Below are 26,935 nucleotides of genomic sequence, written 5' to 3'. Positions count from 1 at the left end.
ATTCAGTATCTATTCAAAGTAAGTTTGTGGCAAAGTTATTGAAGTTTGATAAATGTACAGATTTGACTTGTCCTCCTAAGCATTGATTGTAATCAAGGGAAAATTTGATTCCACTTTAGCTTTTGTTGAATTGCATCAAGGGTGGTGAGGATATCCTAACAATCAATAGAAACTTTCAAAGGCAAGCGTGCATGATATATGATGGGAATTGGCAAAACAATGAGCTACGTTCCTGTGCTGGTAGCACAGATGTTGATTAATGAACTAGACTGCAATTTCAAGGGCGTATTATGAAAGCAAACAGACGTTGCAAAGATCAGCCGTCTTGTGGACAGTGAGAAGGATCAGTAAGATAATAAAGACGCTTCTGACCCATTGAGAAAATAGTGAATGGAACTTGGGCAAGGAAGTGTGTTTGGTGAAATGTAGCTAGGCAAGGGGGCACACAACATAAGAGGGGAATAGAGGGGAGCAGTTTGATTTTAAAAAAAAAGGTACCTTCGATGTGTGCCCATATTCTCAAAAGCTGCTGGTTAAAAATGGTTCAACCAGCCTGGATACTTTAAAATAAAAGCAGAAAATGATTTAAATACTCAGGTGAGGCAACATCTTTGGTAAAAGAAACAAAGTTAACACTTCAGGTTGAAGACATAAGCATGAGAAAGTCTCCAGATGCTGGAAATCCAAAGCAACACACACAAAATGCTGGAACTCAGGTCAGGCAGCATCTACGGAAATGAATAGATAAGTCAACATTTTGGGCAAAGACCCCTCTTCAGGACTGAGAAGGTTGAAGACACTCGATCTAAAGATTAGCTTGTTACTCTTCCCTCAGATGCTGCCTGACCTGTTGTGTCCTTCTGACATTTTGTACTTTTAATTTTAGATTTCCAGTATTGTATCTGTAGTCTTTTTTCCAGGGACCACTTTCCTTATTAACAGCATAGATTTCACTATTTTGCACTCTATTTTTAAAATCTCTCTCTTATGCTATTCATGGGTTAAGGGTGAAAGGTGAACAGTTTAAGGGGACAACATGAGGGGAATCTTCTTCACTCAGAGGGTTGCAAGTGTGGAACGAGCTGCCAGTACAAGTGGTGGCTGTGAGTTCGATTTAAATGTCGAAGGGACATTTGGACAGTAAACGGATGGTCAGGGTATGGAGGGTTCTGGTCCTGGTACAGGTCAATGGGAGGAAATAGTTCAGCACAGACTAGATGGGCCAAATAGCCTGTTTCTGAGCTGTACTTTTCCATGACTCTATGGTAACAGTGATTTTTTTAAAAAAAAATACATATTGCGCTGTACTGCTACTGCAAAACAAGAAGATTCACAATATATGTTGGTGATAAACAAACCTGATTCTGATGTTATGTTATAACTGCGCACAGCACTAGTTATACCACAACCTGAATGCAGTTACACTACAGTCACACTACAGGAAGGATGCAATTGCAATGGATTGTGCAGCGACTTACAAAGGTGCAGCCACAATGCAAAAACTGTAGCAACCGATCAGCCAAGCTAGTAGTGGAACAGAGTCTGAAAGGAGACCTCACAGGTTGAAAATTACAAGGAAGAATTTACTTGCCTTAAAAGAGGTGCAAGAACAGTGGGTGGAAGGACATTGGCAAACACTGGTGTAATTCTACACTGCCATCTTGGAGAACATCCTTGCATCAACCAATACTGTCTGATTTGAAGCAGCACCCTCTCACAATATATGAAAACTAGTGAGCAGAAAACTTCACTGGTCGCAGTCTATCGTCACCGTGCAGCTTGTATGTGTGCAGGACAATGAAGCGGGCAGCAAAAATCATCGCGGATGCTCTCCCCCCGAAAACTGCCTTCTCCAAAGGCTCCCACAGGGCTATTAAAACAAAAAAAATCATGCCATATTAAAAGTTTCTTCTCCCAGGCAGCCAATCTCAAAAGTCATTCTAGTTACTTCCCACCTCCATTACTCTCGTCACTGTAATGCACTGTAAACATTTTAGCCGATTTTTATTATGCTGCTTCCGTTGTAAATGTATGCGGGAATTTATATAGTTATACCCATATCCATACTATTACAGTAATGTTATTTTGTAAAATTCTTTATGATTATTGAATGTTGTTTTTGTTGCATGTTATATCCACACACTACAGCAAGTTTATGGTGAATAAACTTAATCCTTGAGAAGTTTTCACGCCGAGGGTGGTTGGGATTTGCAATTCACTGACTGGGATCATAGAGAGAGCAGAAATACTCAGCGTATTTAAATAGCACTTGGTTGGGTAATTGAAGAACCTTGACCTGCAGGGTTACAAAGCCCTGTACTGGAAGCTGGGATTAGGTTAGAAAGTCCTACCTCTCAATGAGCACTGTGGACCAAATGGCCTTCTCCATATGGTAATTTTTCAGTAATGATTTTTATGACAAATCTCTTCCTATCATACATACAGATGATTGAAAAGTAGTCTAATACGTAAACTTTTATCAGTTATGCAGACAAAATATAACTTCAGGACATTTCAAGTCACATTCTGGCTAATAGTTTTACAGTCTTGTATTAACATAAAATGTAACAGCCAATTAGTATAGAGCAAACTAAAAATTTGAATAATGCTGATGCTGGAAATCTGAAGCAAAAACAGAAAATGCTGCTTTTCAATAGGTCTGTGACTTAAAACGCTGACTCTGCTTTAATTCCCCCAGATGCAGCCCGATCTGCTGCATACCTCTAACGTTTTCTGTCGGCTTTTAGTTTTACAGAGCAAAAGGATATTCTTTAAGAGGATGTTGATAGAGGAATGTTATTCAAGATATCAAGAACTCAATTCAGTGAGCTCAAATATATCAACCCTTAAATACAGGCAGAGTAGTGGTTTCAAATATCACCTCCAATAATGTGGCACTCCCTCTGTACTGCAGATCTCCAGAGTGGGACACTGCATCGGCTGAGCCACAATAGATACCCATGGACAACCTTTTGACTGCGCGCCTGTCCCTCCAGGTTCAAGGGTCAGTCACTTACACTTGTATGTGGAAACTACTACAATAGGCCTTTCCACTCTTGTCCATCACTGACACAAAGAGCCACCCAGATACTAAATACACAAGTTGCAATTACATCATCAATAAAATCAAACTGATAAAAAAAATCTGGAAAATATTATATCATAGCTATTTATCCTGTCGTTGACCAAACAACCTCTACTTACTCCCACTGTAATGGGCCCTCTAAGAGATCTTGCTGTTGTTCCACTCATCACCCGGCCACCTTCTCATCCATTGAAATTTAACTTTTCTCACTTTCCCAGCTCTGACCAACCCAAGACTCAGATTTTCACAAATGCTGAGTTTGCAGCATTCTTAAGTTTGCAAGATAAACTCCTCTTCCTACAATAATCATTAAAAAAATAAGCTAAATAATCAAATGTATGGTAACCGTTCTTTGTGTGTCCACTGCAACTGATTTAAATTTCTAATACCAACAACCTACACAACTATGATTGGCAATAAACACTATAATTGCATTCAGCAGGATCACTACAGATAAATGTTAATCTTATCAGCAATTCAAACAGCTCGAAAATTAATGAAGAACACAGCAAAAGAGAAGCAGCCTAGATCTCCCAACAATTTTATTCAAAAGTAAGAGGTATTAGAGTTGAAGATCCCTGGGGCACAATAAGTTTACACGGTATCAGAAAACAAGTTACGTACAAGGCTTCCAGATCAAAATTTGATGGATCTCAAGCAACCACAACAGAACAGAATTCAGGGTAGGATCAAACACTAAATTCAGCCAAGACCTCTCATTAGTACTACAGAGGGGAAGTGACAGCAGTGCCCTCTTTCAGACATTAAACAAGGTGTCCCCCATCAGGTGGGCTAAAGTCAACAATCCTCAACTAACTTATCCAGTCATTTTTTCTGTTGCAGATTGCATCACATTAAGCACCATGTTCCTAACATTACAACAGTGATCAACAGGAGGTTCTGAAAGGAACTGTGAGATCTCATGGAACAATACTTTATCAGGGCAAGTCTGCTCTCTTTTTAAAAGAGACAATACATAACATGAAGGCCAAGAGAGCCCAATCACAATCCCTGATCATCTCCCCCACTAGGTTTAGGCTTGCGAGCTGCTGATTGAGCAAATACTTGAGAGAGAATGCCTTTGGACATGACCTGCGACTGTTCATTGCAGAATGCACCAGTATAAATACAAATACTGATGCGATTAATGATCATACAAGACTATAAGATCCATCACTGGTTTATCTTTTTGCTTGGAATTGTACTTGCATTTATGATGAACCTTTAAGGCATTAGAGGGGCGTCATCAAGCACAATTTGACAAAGTTAACATGAAATTTTAAGGCAAGTGATCAAAGCCTAGTCAAAGTTTCTTTTAAGAAAAAGAGGAATATCTTATAGAAGGTGAACTGGCAAGGGTCAGAGGGGAAATTGCAGAGCTCAGGACTAGGTACGTGACCGCACAGCCAGCAACAGGGGAGCAATTACAATTGAGCATTTCCGCTGGTACGATTTTGAAGATGGGAGTTAGAGGCCAGGGGCAAGGAGAGGTTGAGGCAGGGTTTTGAGATGTCTGTGTCACTAGTAAGATTAGCATTTATTGAGGCAATGTACTATGGAACAGGAAATCCATATAGCACACTGAATACAGGGTTGATGGGTGAACAGATTGAAGATTAGGCAACAAGCTGTCATGTTTTACAAGAGTTCAAGTTGGAAAATGGTAGAATAATCACACCTAATATAATATACAAAACAATTCTAGTAAGTCTAACTTTAAGACCTTTTATATTTTCTCAAACAGAATCCTTAAAGCTAGTTCATTACTGTCTCTTGTATATAAACAATGTCATTTTAAAAAATTAAATCCTTTCCTAGAATGTTATTAAATAAACTCAGCTCTGTAACACTAACAACTTCCATTTTCACAGCAGATTAACGTAGTAAATATGTCAGTGATAAACACAATGCCTTTGACAATTTTAGATCTGAATGACCCACTGTAAATTAAGAGCATGGCCCTCCAGAACACGCCATTAAATAACAGGTTTAAATTACAGCAATGGAGCTGTAGTGAACCAGGGTAATCAACACTTTCCCCATCGAAACCCCCACAGGCACAGTATGACACTACTACTGTCAATTTGGCAAGTGTCTCCAATGACCTGTGACACAGATATCAGCATTCACACTTGCTCCAGCTAGTGGGTCGGAGGAAAACGCTAGCTGCCCAGCTAACTATGCGCTAGTAATCGAGTGGCTTTCCTGCTTGACCAATCAAAGCCAGAGTCCAAATCCTGGCAAACGCCAACTTATATAGTCGTTGAAAAGATGCAGTCTACCTCTTTAAGGATAATTAGTGAAGGGCAAAAAGAAACGAGAACTATTTTAACCTAACTACACTTTATTGGAAAACAAGAGAATTAATTGCAACAGTGGCTTTTTATCCTTTTCAAGTCAGACATACAGAACAAATTGGACTATAACAGGTGTCCACCTCATCCTATTGGGAACCCCACCGGAAAATTCAAATATTAAACTGAATGTCCAAAGTACAAGTTCGTGATTAACAATTATTATGATGACTTCAGTGCTATTTATGAGTGAAATGCTTTGAGAACCCAAAACCATTAGGACAACTTTGGGTGGAAGAGGTTCGGGAAATGCATAACTATTGTACTTTGCAATCCCATTAAGCTGGAGACAAATACACTTCTGTCAGAAATTTAAGTTGCTTCTCAATAATAAGCTGTTGTATCAAGCATCTATGGATAGGTGAAATGATGCATCTCTCTGTACATTTTAATGTACAAGCCACAAATACAGTACTGTGCAAGAATTTTAGTCACTATATATAGAGCTAGGGTGCCTAAAACTTTTTTGTACTATACTCTAGTAAATTTTCACATACTGCACTGTGGTGCAGCTGCAAACAGAACAAAAAGCACAGAACTCATGACATGTGTGAGTGATGATAAACCCAATTCTGATGTGGGGCTCTATTGTGGGCTGAAAGTGGGAAGGGAATCATGTTTGGGGAAAGGGGAAGGGAGCAGGAAGCACCAGAGAGACATTCTGCCACGATCAACTGACCACTTGTTTGGAAATCCAGTGACCTTGCCTGGTGTCTTGGGGCTGGGTGTGTCTGCACCCCTGGCATTCCTCCCTGCCTCCTGTCCCACATGGCTCTACCCTCACCATTCTCAAGATCCTTTGCTCCCACCGGATTTAGACTTGTTCTCCAGTCCACGTTGACAAATACAGTACTGTGCTGAAGGCTAATCTTTAAAGCCATTATTGAGAAGAAAATTATTGTGTAAAGCCCCACCTATAGCTAAGCTTCAAAATTTCTTCATTATGCCTCTTAATTTGAAGGGACAGAATTGTAAGGCTTTATTACATAACCCACTTATCATTGGAATGGCAGCCAATTCCTGACCATGGCATAACATGTTATTTGTATTAAAAGTCACAGCATATTGGATACAATTAAATTTCACCTGGAAAGCTGAAGACTGAAAATCTGACAAAAATGTAAGAAGGAAATTAAGATTGGTGTAGGATCAGTATGGATGAATAATTGGTAACACAAATAATGGGTTGAAGAGCATGATTTCACACCCACAGAAACCACAGATCGATCAGGGACAGATCTCCCCCCCCCCAGGAATGGACATTGAGTAGCTCAGAGGTTTAGGAAAGAAAATTCTAAAAGTCAGGTTAAATTCTAGGATTTTCACAGAACCAGAATGGGAAGGTTCAGAGAGTGGGGAAAAGGAGAGCTTTGAAAAGAATCAGAATAGAATGCAGCTCGGTAAGCACAGGGGAAAAAGGCAAATGGGCATGGTACAGGTCAGAATGCGGATAGGAGAGTTTTACAGAGGGAAAGGGGGCCTTTGGAGAGTGAAGTCCAGCAGTGGGAACGGTGTACAATTCAGCAGAAGTGGCTGAGCTTGGGTGTGCATTCCACACTCACTCGGTAATGTCAGATTTCAACTCAGTTTTTCCAAATTCTGAAAATAAAAACCGAACCTTAATTAGGTGATTGTGGCATTATCTATGTGTTGCCCTTCCCTAAAAGACAGGTTATTACCCAGTCTTTATACATCTCAGCCTCACATCCACGATTACTAACTGCTCTCCTGAATTAGCCCAGCAAACCTTTCACTGCACTACAAACAGAAAGGAAGCTCGACCCTAGGAAATTAGGAGTGGACCATAACTGCCAGCCTCAACAGTGACACTTACACCTCATGTTAGAATAAAGGGATATTAATGAGTTAACTCTCTCAGTGAATCAGGTGATTTAAACTGCATGTGGGAGACATCATAGAGAACTGTGCTTTGACCTACACTTATGGTGAGGTAGACTAAACTTCACTATGATGACTTCCACAAAACCAGTGACATTACAGCAAAAGAAAGTTAAAGAATATTGTTTATATAAACACTCCAGTCCTTTAGCTTTTGTTGTGGCTGTTTGCAAACACTGATTAAATTGTTAAATACAGCACAGTATTAAGAAACACGCCCTCCACCTTGTCAATTACGATCAAAGGATGTCATAGATAATATTTGTACATATCTGGAATACAACATGCTCTTATAGACTCAAGTTAGGCACCCACAACAACAGCATCCATTCATGAGTTCTTTGCACCTGCTGATATTTACTTCACAATATTTTCCCCAAAATATAATGGAACTTACACAATAGAACACAAAACTCTCACTAAGCTCTTTTAACAAAAAAAAGGCTCATGAGAAACATAACAATTTTAATGTTGAAATAAATACTCCAGTACATGCAAGAAAACTTGACAGACTTCCACGTCTGGCAAATAGTGTAAAACTGAAAAAAAAACAAACACTCACAGCAGCTTTATCCCAACTTTTAGAATCGAGACGTGAAAAGATCACGATCACAAATGCACACTCCCTTTCACTAACACCAGATTCACTTCTCTCTTACCACTTGATTCCACAGAACACACATACCCAAAGGAGCTACATTCCATCCCGCTGTCAATGTGTGTGTGTGTGTGTGTGTGTGTGTGTGTGTGTGTGTGTGTGTATGTATTTATTGTAAATTGAGGTAAAAACCCTTCTAAACCATAATGGCCATTGAGTTGATATGATTTATCATTGAGTCTTATAATGATGGTGGGATAACCGGAAGACACTGACTTTGAACCGCACCCAGCACGATTAAGCCTTTTGTAATTCTTTGTTTTGTCTGTCCTAATTACTTAAAACTTCTAAATTTAGAACACTTGTCTGTCCGCGAGGGGAGTGGGATGAACTGGAGAGCTCTTTCAAAGAGCTGTCACAGGCACAATGGGCTGAGTGGCCGCTCTCGCTCTGCATCAGTCTCTGTGAACTGGAGGGGAGGGGAGGGGGGTTTTGCAATCCCCACCACCACCTCCGCCCCTCAGACACACACACAACACACCAGTGCCCGAGGATTCTTTGGTATTAGGAGGGAACAACGTCTCTTGTGTTAATAAGGACGGGGAGGAGGGAGGTTAATTCACAGAATGGCAATTGAGTGACGGTAAAGTCCTGGGCGAGGTCCTGTCCCGCAGCGCCTGCGACAGCAAGTTGCAGCCGTCCGACACGGCCAGGGCGGAGTTCTGGAGGCGCTGCCGGTAGTCGGGCGCCTTGCTGCTGTCCGAATGGAGCGCGATGTCGCGGAGGCACTGGGTGAGCAGCACGCAGGCCGACACCACGCTCATGGCGCCGCCCAGCACGGCCGTCTGGACGGCGCGGCCCTCGGGGCTGACGGAGGCCGCCTTGCCCAGGAACTGCGGCTCGGTGGCGAAGCCCACCAGGGCGTGGACGGACTGCACCAGCGGCCCGCCGAAGAGCACGCAGCGGGCGCGGGTGGCCTCGCACGGCCGCGACTTGAGCTCCCGCACGCAGGCCAGCAGCGCCGTGGCGCTGGAGCTCATGCACTTGACGCTGAGCTTGAACTGCTCCTTGGCGAAGCGGTCGCGGCTGCTCTCCGAGGCCAGCACGCAGGCGTCCGTCAGGCTCTTGAGGCCTCGGGAGATGTTGCGGGAGAGCTCGAGCAGCAGCTGCGGGCTCAGCTCGGAGACGGGCGCCGTGCGCAGCAGGCTGCAGCTGTGCTCCACTTCGTGGCGGGCCCGGCTCATCCGGTAGCGATCCACCAGGCCGGCGACGGCCGCCTGCGAGCCGGGCGCCTCGGCCGCCGCCAGGTAGGCGGCGTGGGCCGACGACTCGACCAGCGCCACCACCAACTCGCACATCTCGGCCAGGCTGTCGCCCACCTCGGCGTACTTGCCCATGTTGAGCTGGCTCTGCACGTCGTGGGTGAGGATGGAGAGACCCTTGGTGCGGGCGATGACGGCGTCCCGGCTCTTGTCGAAGGACTCCACCGAGGCCGGAGAAAGGCTGTCCGTGTTGACCGGCCGGTTGTCGCTGGACAGCAGGAGCAGGTCGGCCACCAGTTGCATCTTGCTCTTGCACATGTCGCATATAAAGACGAGTCTCCTCCTCTGCTGGGAGCTGATGCCGCTGCTGCTCGTCGACTTGGCCGAGCCGCTGTTAGCCATGGTGCCGAGCGGCCCCTTGCATGCCGCTTGTATGACCAGCGCAGTTCCGATTCAGCCCAGTATCCCTCTCTGCCCGCATCATCGTTCCATCAATGGAGCAGAAAGGGGGGAAAATAACAACAGAAGTACACCAGAAGCCTTTTTTTCCTCCCTCCAGGAGCTGAGGAGAAACCGGGATGCTTTGTAAACAAGTACTGGACGGACCTTTCAATTCCTTTCGTCCACACAGCTAGAAGCGCATGTTCTCCGTCCGAGAGCCCACAATCTCCCGGCTCTGTACATGATGACCCTTTGCTGTTGGATACTTTATCTCACGTCGCGAATCCTCTTCACTGTCTTTAATTGTATAGATCGAAACGGAAGGGGTTAAAAGTAACCTTTCACACAGTACATCGCTTCACTTTTCACTTCTTCCTGGGCTTACCCGCTACTGGATCCACACTGCTAGGAGAATTAAACTCCCGCAACACAAAACCTGTTCCTTTTTATCTCGAGCTTTCCTCTTCCGATCATTCAGCGTTTAGTGGGGAAAGGATTGTTTAAAAAATAACCCAGAAGTTACTGTCAGTTGTAAAAATAAAATTCAAGCACCAGCGCTGTAATTCCAGTGGGTCCTGTTGTGTTGGAATGACAAAGTTACCCAGGAGTCTGCATCTCCTATCAGGAAGCACAGGGAGGGTGTGGCTGCACTCGGACTGGCCGCTTGTTAAACACCGAAAGAGCCAACGGTAGTTTGAGGGACAAGTTTACAATTCCAGAGTCACAATTAAACCACTGCGAACAGGCAGGACGCGCCCATCAGAAGAATCTGGTACCTTCTCCCCACCAGCGGAGGAAAAAAAAATGCCTCGCTTTCCCTAGTGAGAATTCGGCATTAACGCGCCTTGATCTGCGAATCTATCAATCCTTCCTGAGGCCCCAACGTGGGCGCTCTCAGCTGTCGGTCCAGGGATGAAATTAAACCGCTGCCACCATCGGCTCATGATAATCCATTCGGAACCATCCTCCAGCTCAAAGTTTGGTTGCTGCGAGTTTCCCGCTATGAATAAAAGGATGGAAGTTGCCCCGATCTCTCGCTGCACGGACTTCCCCCGAAGTCCTTCATGAAATAAAACGTCAATTACAGAAATGGCATAAGCAACACTGTGACGCCACGCCGGACCAATCAGAGGAGAGACAGTCGCCGAAGACTTTCCAAATGGAATGTCGATACTCGACTGCGCGGCCAATCGGAGACGAGCACAGGGGCGGTATTTCCGTTAAAAAGTTATATTGGGCTGGGGGGGCGTGTGGGTGGGACGCTGGAGCAGTTCATTCATTGCTGTCGCTGAAACGGCGGGCTATGGTTTTTATATCGTGGGGGCAATAAGGTGGAAGCAGTTCGGGCAAAGGAGATCGGAAAGGCAGATAGAGAAAGCGTGAAGTTCCAGGAAATCTATTATACTGAGGTTTTGCATTAATTCGTTCGAGTTACAAAGCTGGTTTTCTTTGTAACCCAAATTTAAAGGCGTATCTCAATGCCGGTTCGCGCAAAATTGTAATAAAATCTGCTTTTTTCTTCCTGGTTAACAATTAGAAGCCAGCGAAGTTCGAAAGTAAATGGTGACTTCAAAGAAGCTACAGGCTGACACTAAGCATTTTCTGTTGTTTTCGGTTTCACCATTTGCAGTTATTTTTAAATCCGTGTGTGTAGTTAAACGATTGGTGAACAGATTGCAATGTGTCATTGGTCATGTGACAATTTTCACCCTCCTCCCCCAAACAATGATGAAAACAGAATCTAGCGCAAAATATTAACAGTAAAACGGTTTAAAACAGGCTTCAAAACTTGCAGGGGTGGGGAACGGCCATAAACGGGTAGTTTTTTTATGTTATGAAAAAGACTGAAAAATTATGGAAAACAGAATTGAGAGGCTCTCTTTCTCTTGTATTCCTCCCTCTACTCTCTTAGGAAAGCATCCTAAATGCCTTCTTTACCACTCTTGACTTGTTCTACTGCCTTTAAGAACCTGGAAGCGTATTCAAGTGTCGGTTTGCCACTCAAAATATGCCTATTTATAGAATATTCCATTATGGCACCACCCCAGATGCCTTATCTCACTCTTCCTGTGTTATATTCCATTTACCATTTTCTTGCTCAGCAGATCAGACCATCTGTCCCTCCCTACTTTCCTCCTCACTGTCATGGCCAACTGTAACTACAAATTCATTGCCTGTTAGATCTAGAATTAAAACAATGTAGAGTGTGTTACACAGAAAAATTGTAAATAAGTAAGCTCTGTAAAAAAAATAATTAAAAACACAAAATGCTGGCAGAACTCAGCAGGCCAGACAGCATCTATGGGAGGAGGTAGTGACGACGTTTCGGGCCGAAACCCTTCATCAGGAGTGAAGTAACATGGGATGGTCGAGGGGGAATAAGAAGTGGGGGGAGGGATGAAGTGGAGAGCTGGGAAGTGATAGGCTGGAGGGAAATGGGCTGGGGGAAGGTGGAGAATTATGGGAAATAAAAGAGAAAGAAAGGTAGGGCTGGGGGGAGATTATAGTGAGGGGGGGGGAAGAGAGAGAAAGAGAACCAGACTAAAATAATAGATAGGGATGGGGTGGGGGGGGCAGGGGTATCAACGGAGGTCAGTGAATTGGATGTTCATGCCGGCAGGAAGGAGGTTACCTAGGCAGGAGATAAGGTATTGCTCCATTGACCTGCGTGTGGCCTCATCTTGACGGTAGAGGAGGCCATGGACAGACATGTTGGAGTGCGGGTGGTCTGTGGAATTGAAGTGTGTGGCCACGGAGATCCCGCCACTGCTGGAGGACTGAGCGCCGATGTTCGGCAAAACGGTCTCCCAGTCTGCGGCGGGTCTCCCCAATGTATAAAGGGCCACTTCGGGAGCACCGGATACAGTATATCACCCCAGTTGACTCGCAGGTGAAGTGGTGCCTCACCTGAAAGGACTGTCGGGGGCCTGGGATGGTGGTGAGGGATGAAGTGTGGGGGCAGGTGTAGCACTTCTTCCGTTTGCAGGGATGAGTGCCTGGAGGGAGGTCCGTGGGGAGGGATGGGGGGGAATGAATGGACAGGGGAGTCGCGTAGGGAGCGATCCCTGCGGAAAGCCGAGAGTGGGGGGGAGGGGAAGGTGTGGTTGGTGGTGGGATCACGTAGGAGGTAGCGGAAGTTATGGAGGATTATACGTTGGCTCTGTAAGATGTTCAGTAACTATTCTCCTCCAATCACAAAAACACCTGCCAAACATTATCCTTTGTGAATTTTCAATCCACTCTGGGGCTATAGACTGTAGAAAAGAGCAATACAGCAACAGACTGTATGTTTTCAGGGACCATGATGCCAATGTCATCTAATTTAATCCTTTCTGCCTGTATAATGTCCACATCTATTACCTCACTCTTATACGTTTTAAGCATCATCATATCTGCATCTACTACATCCCCTAGGTTACACATTCCAGGCACCTACCACAAAAAAAAACTTCACTTGTATATCTCCTTTAAACTCTCCTCCTCTCACTTTAAAACTATGCCCTCTAGTATTTGACATTTCCATGCTGGTAAGTATCTGCCCAATCTGCGGTTCTCAGTATTATATAGTGCTACAGAGAAAACAAGCCAAAATTGTCAAAGCCCTCCTTATAGCTAATTTTCTCCAATTCAGGCAATGTCCTAGAATACCCCTTTTTCATTCTTTGCAAAGCCCTCACATGCTTTCTACAAAGTAGCTATCTCAATGCAGACTGTAGCCTGATGCCAGCTTGAAAAATTATATATACAAAATAAAAAACTATATAATCTATACTCTGCAGCAGTTCTGTATATCGTAGTTGGACTATTTAGTGAAAGATTAACCTAATACTAGCTGCTTTTAGTCTGTATCTTATATTGTTGCAATGTGCAGCAAGCTGAATTTTATGTTCATAAAATATGGCAGGATACTTGGTAGTGTGGAGGAGCAGAGGGATCTGGGGATACATGTCCACAGATCCCTGAAAGCTGCCTCACAGGTAGATAGGGTAGTTAAGAAAGCTTATGGGGTGTTAGCTTTCATAAGTCGAGGGATAGAGTTTAAGAGTTGTGATGTAATGATGCAGCTCTATAAAATTCTAGTTAGGCCACACTTGAAGTACTGTGTCCAGTTCTGGTCACCTCAGTATAGGAAGGATGTGGAAGCATTGGAAAGGGTACAGAGGAGATTTACCAGGATACTCAATACGTACAAACAAGCTGGATGAACTCAGCAGGTCGGGCAGCATCCGTTGAAAGGAGCAGTCAACGTTTCGGGCCGAGACCCTTCGTCAGGACTGAAGGGGGGGGGGGGGGGGTGCGGTCTCGGTCCGAAACGTTGACTTCTCCTTTCAACGGATGCTGCCCGACCTGCTGAGTTCATCCAGCTTGTTTGTATGTGTTGATTTGACCACAGCATCTGCAGTGTATTTTGTGTTTACCAAGATGCTGCCTGGTTTAGAGAGTATGGATTATGATCAGAGATTAAGGGAGCTCGGGCTTTACTTTGGAGAGAAGGAGGATGAGAGGAGAAGAGGAGACATGATAGAGGTGTACAAGATATTAAAGAGGAATAGACAGAGTGGATAGCCAGCGCCTCTTCCCCAGGGCACCACTGCTCAATACAAGAGGACATGGCTTTAAGGTAAGGGGAGGAAAGTTCAAGGGGGATATTAGAGGAAGGTTTTTCACTCAGAGAGTGGTTGGTTCGTGGAATGCACTGCCTGAGTCAGTGGTGGAGGCAGATACACTAGTGAAATTTAAGAAACTACTAGACAGGTATATGGAGGAATTTAAGGTAGGGTGTTATATGGGAGGCAGGGTTTGAGGGTTGGCACAACATTGTGGGCCGAAGGGCCTGTAATGTGCTGTACTATTCTAAGTCTTTGATGATTGTGTTTCCACTTACTCTGGTAAATGAGCCTAGCTCCTTACATTCACAAATCACCCCTTCAAGAACAGCTGCTTTCCTTCAACCATTTAGGTCTGAATCAACCTGCACAACTCTAATCACTACCTCACTACTGTATATTAATACTAACCACTTTGCACTACAATCGACTTTATAGTTATTGATCTCTTTGTGTTCTCTCTCATTTAAAAAATGTGGACAATTGATGTTTCACTTGTGAATGACGTGTATCTGGTGTTGTGTGCTGTGTGACACTGTTGATGTAACTGATGTTTTTCATTGCACCTGTGCAAGACTTGTGCCCATGACAATCTGTTGTCTACATTCTGGCAGTGTGTTTTTGGGCTGATCGGGTGATCTGGTCACTGTTTTCAGTACCATCTACCAGCCTCTAGCTCACTGCTGCCGGAGTGATCTTTCTCTCCCTCGATGCTGTTGGAGGATGATGCCGGAGGAAAGTGTAATCAACATGGATTGTGGACTCCAAATCACGTTTATGACATGTTCTAGTTTTGGTTGCTCCTTTTTTTGCTGCTTTGGGTGATTTTTGAATCAGTGCAGCCTGCAGATGACAAGCTCTGAGCTTTTGATTTTGTGTTTTCTATTCTATTTTTTCACTTTTTTTTGTTGCAGTTTGCCTGATTTTGTTATTTTTGAAGGTGGGGATGGTGATTTTTTTTGAATGGGTTCCATGGTTTTTCTTTGCTTCGTGGCTGTCTGAGGGAAAGAGAAATCTCAGGGTTGTATACTGCATACTTGGATAATAAATGTACTTTTGACAATCAATTTTAGCAATTTAATAAATACAATGTTTAAACCTTATCAGTGTTGAATGGAAGAGGAGAGCCAGTCAGTAACTTCATGTCACTCTTTAAAACATTGCACCGCTGTTCAGTTGAGCTTATCCTTTCCCACTCACAAAAATTCTGAAGCTGCCCTGTTTTCCAAGCAACACTGAAAGTAAAGCATATGGATACTACTTTAAGATTGATTTAATAAGGAACTGTTCAGTCATTCCTTTAAAGGATTTTTTGAACACTTCCAGAGGGGGAAAAAAGCATCTAGCACTTTCCCAGTGTATATGATGAAATAAACTCTTCTTGGGCTTTCAGCCAGGTACAGATATCGATGATAACTGATGTTTCAATGACAAACTCGACCATCTTTATCAGGAATGATGTCTAGGCACGTCTAGTCTGGTGGTATTTATACCCCCGTAGACCGTTCCTCTTGATTGGTTAGACCTCATCCAATCAGGTTTCTGCTCTCCCACCATGTTTACAATCAAATCCCAGTTATACTTAGAGTGAGACTGTTAAAACTCTTTTCCTCTAGTTTTATTTCAATGTCTCCCTTTACCAGGCGGTCCCAAAAGCCATCGGTGCTGCACAGTAGTTTTGTGCCACTGAACGCAGCATTTGCTTCCTGAGAAATGGACATTTTTTTAAAAATATAATGTGCAATATGAAAATGACCATGCTAGCTTCCAGCTAACAACTGGTGGTGTCCAATTACCAAGTTTTATGTGGCAGATAGAAAAATAAATCAAAGGAGCAAAAATAATGTTTTCAATAGATAGGTTTATAGGTTAATGCAGTTCTAAAGAAACTCTGGAAAATTTCAAGGGATTTATAAATAAGAATTAAAGCCATAAACCTGTTATTTTGTTATTTTTATAATCTAAACACTTGAATAATTAATAAAATATATTTATAAATTAGACTCGTGCTGCTGAGCTTCACGTACTGAGAGCAGATGCAACCCCTTTCTCCATCTGCTGTCTCCCAGTGAGCCAATAACATTAATAATTTTCCAGGATCATTGGCATCAATTACAAAAGTCCAATTACAGAACATTAAGCATACAGACAATTCTGTGTAGGTCAGTTTTCTTCAACAAACACCTGAGGGCCTTGTATAAGTTGATATGGCTGCTGGATTCCACCTTGTCCCCACATTTCCCTTACCCTCAGCTATCAACTCAGTCTTCAAAATTTAACTTCTTTAAAATCTATCTTTGCCCTTGCAATTTACAAACCCATCCTCCAATTTCAATGATCGGAAAAACAAGCTTCAAAACCTGGTCCACTGTACCTCCCTCTGCATCTGTACCCTTGACTTCGTAATATCTCCTCTTTGCAGACAATCAGCACTAGTGCATGTCAAAGATGTGCACTTAGCCCACTTCTCTACTTCCTCTACACTCATGGATACGTGGGTAGGCACAGCTTAAATGGCATCTATAAGTTTGCCAATGACAACACTTGTTGGTGATGAGGAGGTGCACAGGAGTAAGATCAGCTGGTTGAGTGGTGTCAGAGCAACAAACTTGCATTCAGTGTTAGCAAGACCAAAGAATTGATTGTGAACCTCAGGAAGGAGAAATTAGGAGAATGCACACCAATCCTCATTCAGAGGTAGAAAGGGTAAACAGTTACAAGTTGCTGAGTGTCAACATCTTGGAAGATCTATCACAAATTATGTAATCATGAAGAAGGCAGCAGCTGTACTTCATTAGGAATTTGAGGAGATTTATTATGTCACCGAAGACTCTAGCAAATTTCTATGCGTGTAACCTGGAGAGCATTCTGACTGGTTGCATCATTGCCTGGTAAGGAGGCTCCAATCTGCAGATCAAAAGAAGCTGCAGAGGGTTGTAATCTCAGCCAACTCCAACACAGGCACAACACTCCCCACCACTGAGGACCATTGCTGGCAGCATCCATCATTAAGGACCTCACCATCTGAGATTTGCCCTCATCTCATTACTGCCGTTAGGGAGAAGGTACAGGAACACCCAAACTCAATGTTTTAGGGACCACTTCTTCCTCTCTGCCATCAGATTCCTGAATGTTCCATAAACACAACGTCGCTATTCCTCTTTTGCATAGTTTTATTATTTATTTTTTATGTTATAGTAATTCTTACATCTTGCCTGTAGTGCGGAGGAGAACAACAAATTCCACAACATATATCAGTGATAATAAACCTAATTCTGGTTTGGTTCATGTCTCTCTTTTGTGAAACTCCTTGTTTGAACACCTTCAATCTGTTTACTCCCATGATTCAGTCCCTAATCATACCTTAGCACGGTCACAAATTATGCTTTAGCTTATCGCTATCATAGTAAAGTAATTTCTATTATTTTCCTTGACCTTGCTACAGCCTTTGACATGATGAACATAGCATTGTATTTTCAGGATACTTGTTTATATTGATGATGTCCGTACCTGGTCCCACTACAAAGCCAGAGGATCGCCTGCATTTGGTTCCCTTTCCCATTCAGTAGAGTCCCACAGGAATTAGCCAACATTTACCCTTAGAGCTTTTCTATATCTCAACTATGTAGACAAACTCCAACTTTCCGCCAACCTCTAAACTCTTCCTGTGCCTCCAATTGCTGCCTTAACATCAATCTTAAATAAGGGGAAGTTTTCTTTAATTACATATTGGGTAGACTGAAAAGCCAATGACTCCATCCTTTTTGTTTGCTGTCAGAAATTAATTTTACAGTTTATTATCACAGCATCTTATATGATGGTGCACTGAGGCTGAGTTCCAGGATCCCCTTTTGAGCAAGGGTGCATTCAGCTACCATTAATGTTCTAGCTCAAAAGTAACCAAGAGTTTCCAGTGTTCCTGATTTTCATTCCATCACAGCTAATGTCCTGATGAATCCCCAGTTCCTACTGGCACATCTAAATTATTCAAACCATTCCGCCCTCCCACTTTGTACCCTCCTAAATTCCATCACGCCCAAAGCCTGAGTTCCTGATTTCCAACTTGGGTCACCACCAGTGTGGTTGCCAGGCTACAATGGCCACAGTCCAACAATACCTGGTTTCAGTGTTTGATCATTGTTTTTGGTCAATTGTACTGGATGAACCTCATCAGCATGTCACTTCTCAAGTTATCACCAACCAGCGTAAGGTCACTCGAGTGATCAGCAGTTCAAATTGGCCAGTGAGAGGAAACTGCCAATGAGTCTGTTGAGGAAGGAATTTTCCTGGGAAATGATTAGGATATTCCTGTCTGGGTGAAGGCTCAAATTTCCTGTTGGGAACTGAAGAACATATCATGGCTCACAAGCAGATGTAAAAGTCAAGCTCCATTAATCTGGCATGCCTCAGGATTAGCAGATTGTTTGGACTATCAGGTGTTGTTTTATTGATATGTTGGCAACATTTAATTCACTTTATTTAGGACGTTACACAGGTAACACTTCCACAAACCTGTCAAGAGTTTAAAAAGGAGCAAAGGAAGCTGAACTAGGGTGAGTTAAATAGCAATATGGGACTGGAGCCGCAGTGAGAGGACAGGGAGTGTATCGTCACTGATTGTGCCAGATGATGAACTATTGTGCAGACAGCAGATTATTGGGCTTTATTTTAATTAGCCACCAAGGCCATTCTAGCAAGTGCAGGCTGGTGGAAACTCATCACTGATCACCAGCTCAGGGCAATCTTCAAAGAATTAGTTACTGCATCATTGGGGCCTGATCTGAATGTAGAATAAGATATAAGAAATAGACCGTTCAGCTGCTCAAAGAATTCAATATTATCGCAGTCACCTCAGTGCTACTTTGCTGGACTAACCTCACATCTCTTCCCTCCCTTAAAATCCAAAAGCCTGTTCATCGCTGTTTTGAGTATATTTCACAGCCCTCTCGGGTAGAGACTGCCAAAGATTTCCCACTCTCTTGGGGAAGAAATCAAGAACAGGTTCAAGTTCAACTTTATTGTCATCCAGCCATACACATATATATAGAGAGCTAAAAGAAACACAATTCCTCTGGGGCCAGTTTGCAACACACAGCACATAAGAGTTATGATCCGACACAGACATTCACTAAATAACATTAGGTCAAGCCCCTGAGTGACGTAGCCTGAAAACTGACGGGTTGACATAAAGTGCAAGGTGAATGTTTATGTAAGACAGTATAATGTTACTAACACGATTATTATAAAACAAGCAGTCATATAAATACGTGAAACAGCGGCAATAAAAGATGAAAAATGACCAGTACAGGATGAGAGAGTGTCGGTGAGTACAGGAGTTGGGGTGGGGGGCACGGCAGGGCATTTAGCCAGGGCAGGGGTTCCCAACCTCTTATATGCACCTTACTACCACCTAACAGTAGTAGTGAGGTTGTGGATGGCATTAAACAGGAAATTAGAAATGCATGCAATAAAGGAACAGTAGTTATAATGGGTGACTTCAATCTATAGATATATATAGATATATATATATATATATATATAGATTGGGTGAACCAAATTGGTAAGAGTGCTGAGGAAGAGGATTTCTTGGAATGTATACGGGATGGTTTTCTGAACCAACATGTCGAGGAACCAACTAGAGAGCAGACCATTCTAGATTGGGTATTGAGCAATGAGGAAGGGTTAGTTAGCAATCTTGTCGTGTGAGGCCCCTTGGGTAAGAGTGACCATAATATGGTGGAATTCTTCATTAAGATGGAGAGTGACATAGTTAATTCAGAAACAAAGGTTCTCAACTTAAAGAAGGGTAACTTTGAAGGTATGAGAGGTGATTTAGCTAAGATAGACTGGCAAATGATACTTAAAGGGTTGACGGTGGATATGCAATGGCAAGCATTTAAAGATCGCATGGATGAACTACAACAAGTGTTCATCCCAGACTGGCAAAAGAATAAACCAGGGAAGATAGTGCACCTGTGGCTAACAAGGGAAATTAGGGATAGTATCAATTCCAAGGAAGAAACATACAAATCAGCCAGAAAAAGCAGCACACCTGAGGACTGGGAGAAATTCAGAGACCAGCAAAGGAGGACAAAGGGCTTAATTAGGAAAGGGAAAAAAGATTATGAGAGAAAGCTGGCAGGGAACATAAAAACTGACTGTAAAAGCTTTTATAGATACGTGAAAAGAAAAAGATTGGTTAAGACAAATGTAGGTCCCTTACAGTCAGAAACAAGTGACTTGATCATGGGGAACAAGGACATGGCAGACCAATTGAATAACCACTTTGGTTCTGTCTTCACTAAGGAGGACATAAATAATCTTCTGGAAACAGTAGGGGACCAAAGGTCTAGTGAGGTGGAGGAACTGAGGGAAATACATGTTAGTAGGGAAGTGGTGTTAGGTAAATTGAAGGGATTAAAGGCAGATAAATCCCCAGGGCCAGATGGTCTGCATCCCAGAGTGCTTAAGGAAGTAGCCCAAGAAATAGTGGATGCATTAGTGATAATTTTTCAAAACTCCTTAGATTCTGGATTAGTTCCTGAGGATTGGAGGGTGGCTAATGTAACCCCACTTTTTAAAAAAGGAGGGAGAGAGAAACCGGGGAATTATAGACATCAGTGGTGGGGAAAATGCTAGAGTCGGTTATCAAAGATGAGATTACAGCACATTTGGAAAGAGGTGAAATCATCAGACAAAGTCAGCATGGATTTGTGAAAGGAAAATCGTGGCTGACAAATCCTACATAATTTTTTGAGGATGTAACTAGTAGAGTGGATAGGGGAGAACCAGTGGATGTGGTATATTTGGATTTTCAAAAGGCTTTTGACAAGGTCCCACATGGGAGATTAGTGTGCAAACTTAAAACACACGGTATTGGGCGTATGGTATTGATGTGGATAGAGAATTGGTTGGCAAACAGGAAGCAAAGAGTGGGAATAAACGGGACCTTTTCAGATTGGCCGGCGATGACTAGTGGGGTACCGCAAGGCTCAGTGCTGGGACCTCAGTTGTTTACGATATATATTTATGATTTAGATGAGGGTATTAAATGTAGCATCTCCAAGTTTGCAGATGACACGAAGCTGGGCGGCAGTGTTGGCTGTGAGGAGGATGCTAAGAGGATGCAGGGTGACTTGGGTAGGTTTGGTGAGTGGACAAATTCATGGCAGATGCAATTTAATGTGGATAAATGTGAGGTTATCCACTTTGGTAGCAAGAACAGGAAAACAGATTATTATCTGAATGGTGGCCGATTAGGAAAAGGGGAGGTGCAATGAGACCTGGGTGTCATTGTACACCAGTCATTGAAGGTGGGCATGCAGGTACAGCAGGTGGTGAAAAAGGCAAATGGTATGTTGGCATTCATAGCAAGAGGATTTGAGTACAGGAACAGGGAGGTTCTACTGCAGTTGTACAAGGCCTTGGTGAGACCACAGCTGGAGTATTGTGTGCAATTTTGGTCCCCTAATCTGAGGAAAGACATTCTTGCCATAGAGGGAGTACAAAGAAGGTTCACCAGATTGATTCCTGGGATGGCAAGACTTTCATATGAAGAAAGACTGGATCAACTAGGCTTATACTCACTGGAATTTAGAAGATTGAGGGGGGATCTTATTGAAACGTATAAAATTCTAAAGGGATTGGACAGGCTAGATGCAGGAAGATTGTTTCCAATGTTGGGGGAGTCCAGAACGAGGGGTCACAGTTTAAGGATAAAGGGGAAGCCTTTTAGGACCGAGATGAGGAAAAACTTCTTCACACAGAGAGTGGTGAATCCATGGAATTCTCTGCCACAGGAAACAGTTGAGGCCAGTTCATTGGCTATATTTAAGAGGAAGTTAGATATGGCCCTTGTGGCTAAAGGGATCAGGGGGTATGGAGAGAAAGCAGGTACAGGATTCTGAGTTGGATGATCAGCCTTGATCATACTGAATGGCGGTGCAGGCTCGAAGGGCCGAATGGCCTACTCCTGTACCTATTTTCTATGTTTCTATGCCATGGACCCCTGCTGTTAACCGAGGGATGTGTGGACTCAAGCTGGGAACCCTTGGTTAAGATGTACAGCAGGATGTTAAGAACTCTAATAGTATGGGGGAAGAGGTGAAAAAGATTTTGGGAAAGATTAGAGAGGTCGATGACAATGTTGGACACAGCACTTCCAATACACGAATGGGGGTGGGAGGAGAGAGAGAGAGACCTTGATGTGTTTTCAGCAGGTCCTTCTCATTTCAGTTATGAATATCTGACCCATTATTCTGAGATTGTGACCCCTAGTTCTAGATTCTCCAGATACATTATCTCTTAAGAACTGTATGTTCCATCCTGAATCTCTCATGTTGTGCCATTATAAAATATATCTGCCAAATTGGGATGGGAAAGGAGAGGGTATTTTCCACATGACCCCACTCTATTTTAACTCCCCTAACACTGCATGGATGCCAGCTGAAGCTGTTTGTAACTGTTTCCTTCTCAGACACTCTGGGTACAGTGTCTGTGAAAGGAACAATTTACATAAAAAACGCACAGCATTGTTCTTAACTTCCTGGTGGAATCCATGCAGTGGCAGGTAAGTGAAAATATTACCTTTGCATTTGATCCGCAGGGAAAATCAGGATAGACATTCTAAACAATATTGAAAATTAAACAAAAATACCTGAAGATCTAGGAAATTGAAAATAAAACAGAAAATGCTGGAAACACTCAGCAAAAGCAGAATATAGAACACTGGAATTTAGAAGGATGAGAGGGGATCTGATTGAAGCATGTAAGGTTATTAAGGGATTGGACACGCTAGAGGCAGGAAACATGTTCCCAATGTTGGGGGAGTCCAGAACCAGAGGCCACAGTTTAAGAATAAGGGGTAGGCTATTTAGAATGGAGTTGAGGAAAAACTTTTTCACCTAGAGAGTGGTGGATATGTGGAATGCTCTGCCCCAGAAGGCAGTGGAGGCCAATTCTCTGGATGCTTTCAAGAAAGAGTTAGATAGAGCTCTTATAGATAGTGGAGTCAAGGGATATAGGGAGAAGGCAGGAACGGGTTACTGATTGTGGATGATCAGCCATGGTCACATTGAATGGTGCTGCTGGCTCAAAGGGCCGAATGGCCTACTGCTGCACCTATTGTCTATAACAGTACAGCAGAGTACAGGCCCTTCAGCCCACAATGTCGTGCCAACCTTTTAACCCTCTCCATAATCAAATTAATTCTCCCCTCCCTAAAGCCCATAACTTATGCTTTGTAGCTGCAAATCATCAAACTCATCTAAAGGAAGACACATGAGTATGAAAAGTGGGTCTAACTTTGAGTTTACGTAAAGTGAGGCACACATCACATGGTAAGTGTGATGATATATGCAATTCATGTATTTATACATATAACAAAGGACCCTACAGAAAATCCTGGTAATTCCAGACAATACCCCTTATCCTCTGCATGCCACCTTGGCTGAACAGAGCAGCACTTTTAGTAATAGACTAAAACAAACGTGCTGCTCCAAAGAGTGCTAAATGAGGTCATTCATACCCTTGGCCATTAGGCTCTATAATGTATCAACCTATAGCTGGGGAAGTGATGACCCCTCCTGTTCGACTGTTTGTGGTAACTTTTTTTTTATTCTTTCTTACTTCACTTCTAATATTTGTATCTGTGCTCTTGTAATGTTACCATGACACTGTAATTTCCTTTGGGGTCACTGAAGTATCTATCTATCTATAACCTGTAATGAATTATTTAAATGAACAAGAAAGCTTAATCAACCAATACATGTACACTATGACTCACATATTATTGAAATATTAAATACACAGCCCTCCATTTTTCTTTATTTATGTCTCTATCTAAGAGTCTCTAATGCATCTACCTCTAACACTACCCTGACTCAGTCAAGCCAGGCTGCACTTTCTGTTTCCCTTTCCACAGTTTCCACCATTTTCTGTTTTTATTTCTAAATGGAGAGTGTTTGGAGGTTGATGTTCTGTTAGTGCCCCTGTTAGTTTCTTGTGCAGGGGAGGGTTTACTTTTTGGGGGTTGATAGTCCTGTTCTGTTTTGTGCTGGGGAGGGGGTTTGGGGGGGAGCTGATGATTGGGATGCTGTTCTTTTTTTGTATGTGGTGGCGATGGGGTTGATGTATCTCTCTAAAAGACTTTCATGTGCTTTCTTTTTTTCATGGCTATCTGGAGAAATACAGGTTTTAGAGTTGTATATAGACACATGCTTTGATAATAAATGAACCTTTGAAATTTTCATTCACTGAAGTTGGTTAACACATCAAACTAATTCAAAGCAATTAAAAAGGGAGCATTTTAGGGAAATCTGCACTCAAAGAACATGGTCTGCACTGACAAAAGCCTGGGCATGGGAGTCAAATAACTTGTGCATCAGAAAGTGCAGCAAATCAGTTTCAGACTCTATCAGTACTTGTGAAGCATCATCAAGAAAAGCTGAGAGAACTTTATCTGGTTCCCTAATGCATTCTATGGAAGGAAATCTGCTGCCCTTATTGAATCTGGCCTATCTGTGATTCAAGGCCAACTGCCTTCCAAATAGGCCCAGCAAATCATTCAGTTGTATCAGAACTACTTGTTTGAATGGACTGCAATTATTAAAGAAGGTGGCTGACGTCCAGCTACACAAAGGCAATCTGAAACAGGCCAATGATGCTCTTATCCTATAAAAGAATAAAGACACCACAATGCTCAGCTGTCTCACACGTCTTCTGGGTCCTTGACTGGGATTTACTAACCCACTCCCATTCTTCTTGCAGGACAAGTTGGCACGAAACGAGAGGGAGATCACATGGCCAGTGTTCTAAATCCAAAGGATAATGGCATTTAAATCTCTGGTAGCAAAGTCATGCAGTATTGAAGTCAGCAGGATGTTTGCTATCTTTCCCTCTTTCTTTCTTTATACTTGCTTAACACTCATTGAATCTGCAGAAGGATGTGGTGATGGATAATGCTGCCTTTGAGAAGCTCAGTGGCACAGTTAGCAGAGCAGCAGAGCCTCATAGCTCCAGAGATCCGGAGTCAATCCTGCCCTTCAGTGTTGTCTATATGGACTATGGGGTACTCTGGTTTCCTCCTTCATTCCACGTGTGGGTTAGGAGCTTCATTGGTGGCTGTAAGTTGTGTAGGCGAGGGGCAGGATCTGGAGAGAACGAAATGGGATTTGTGTAGGATTGGTGCAAATGTCACTTGGTGGCTAGTGCAGATCTGATTGGTTGGTTTTCATGTTGTATGATTCTGTGACTGTGATAACTGTTACTATTTACAATTTCCACTAAAATTGCTAACCCTTCTGTTATATTTTGGAATTCCAGAAACAAATTGAAAGAAAATCACAGAATCTGAGAAAACGTGTCTACTCAGTTTCGTCTTTAGTAAGACGCTCACATATGATGTACTTTAAGCCCTTCTTACCGATAACCCATAATAAATTATGTAAACAACAAAGAATGCTTAATCAAACAATACAGTTGCAAAATTACTCAAATACTAATGAAATATTAAATACACAACACTCCTCCTTGCTTAGCTATAAACAGAATGCATCTTAACTCAAATATGTAAAATATGGCTCTCTAGTCACAGTATAATATATAATACAACTACTATACAGACATCCACGGCATAGTAAATTTCAAATTGTCTAAATTAGCCTAAAGATTTAATCACTGTGTAAGATTTCTTACTCTTGTGGGATAACGTCATTCCTGATAAAGGGGATTACAGGTGTCCACTCCCCCTCTACAAAGGTATAGCGTTCCTATGAAACCCTAAGCCGAAATGGCATAAAGCGAAGAACCATTAATTTATATCAGAAAAATCTCAGTAAAAGCAAAAATCCTCTTTATAATGTGAAAACAGGTTACTAATGTAGGTCTTTTATAAAAGCAAAGTGGTGTAAAGCGAACATTTGTAAAGCGGGGGACACCTGTACTCTGCTTGGCAGGTGAGACTTGTGGCTGTGAAACAGTTTCAGGTTCTGGGGCCTCCTCTGTGGTGGTTGTAGGAGTCGACCCTGGGACTGCAGAAAGAAGTTCTGACAGCTCTGCACACCTTTCTTCTCCAACAACTGACTCTGCTCTCCACAACGGATCAACGTGTTGACTCCAGATGATATCAGACACAATTTCTGCTGTGTAGGCGAGTTCTGTCCTCAATCTTTCGAAGTACCCACTTCTGATCACCTGTGTAGTCCCTCGCCAGGACTTATTGTATAGGAGTGAAACATTAACCCTCCTTGTTTGAGGACCCCTCAATTTGCTTCAGCTGTCTGTTTGTCTTGCTTTCTCCTTCTGAAGCTGGGTTTGAGATCCAAGCAGGAGTGTAAAGGGTAACCCAGGAACAGCGGAGCTGGTGAGTTGTTGGTTGTGAGTATGTAAGGACAGATGCTGGCACTTAACAGCGACTCCTTTGCTTGCATCTTCAGAAATACCTCAACAGTATTTCTATCTTTAATATCTCTTTTTTTCCTTTTTAGAGTTCTTTTGAATACCCTGACCTGGAGTTACACACTGACTTTGGTTCTTTGCGGAAATGGGATCCGCTCTCAGGGCCTCATGCACGGCTGCTTTTCGATATGCCAAGGGCGCGGCCTGGAAGACTAGAGCACCTTTGGTGTGCCGGATTTTCGTGGCTCTGGAGGCAGACGGATTCCAGGTCGGTACCGCCACCTGATGTGTCG

At 42.9% G+C, this 26,935-nt stretch overlaps 2 protein-coding genes and 1 long non-coding RNA gene across 7 annotated transcripts in view; 1 reads left to right on the top strand and 2 right to left on the bottom strand.

Moving 5' to 3' along the window:
• LOC132382438 (uncharacterized) overlaps positions 1-26,935 on the bottom strand; it is a 206,428-nt gene that overhangs the window by 150,460 nt on the left and 29,033 nt on the right. The window lies entirely within an intron of this gene.
• Positions 5,410-10,893, bottom strand: tlnrd1 (talin rod domain containing 1). Its single transcript, XM_059952630.1, has one exon. It carries the CDS (start codon positions 9,598-9,600, stop codon positions 8,551-8,553), a length of 1,050 nt encoding a protein of 349 aa, XP_059808613.1. The 5' UTR covers positions 9,601-10,893; the 3' UTR covers positions 5,410-8,550.
• The window catches only part of spg21 (SPG21 abhydrolase domain containing, maspardin), a 104,141-nt gene continuing 85,842 nt past the window's right edge, over positions 8,637-26,935 (top strand). The window contains exons 1-2 of the mRNA XM_059952634.1: positions 8,637-8,728; positions 26,732-26,910. The gene's annotated coding sequence lies outside the window, so the exon portion shown is untranslated. The remainder of the gene's footprint in view (positions 8,729-26,731; positions 26,911-26,935) is intronic.

This window comes from Hypanus sabinus, chromosome 28 (genome assembly GCF_030144855.1).
Source record: "Hypanus sabinus isolate sHypSab1 chromosome 28, sHypSab1.hap1, whole genome shotgun sequence".
NCBI lineage: Eukaryota > Metazoa > Chordata > Chondrichthyes > Myliobatiformes > Dasyatidae > Hypanus > Hypanus sabinus.
The sequence above is the reverse complement of the archived record's forward strand: the minus strand, read 5'-3'. Positions and strand labels throughout refer to the sequence as shown.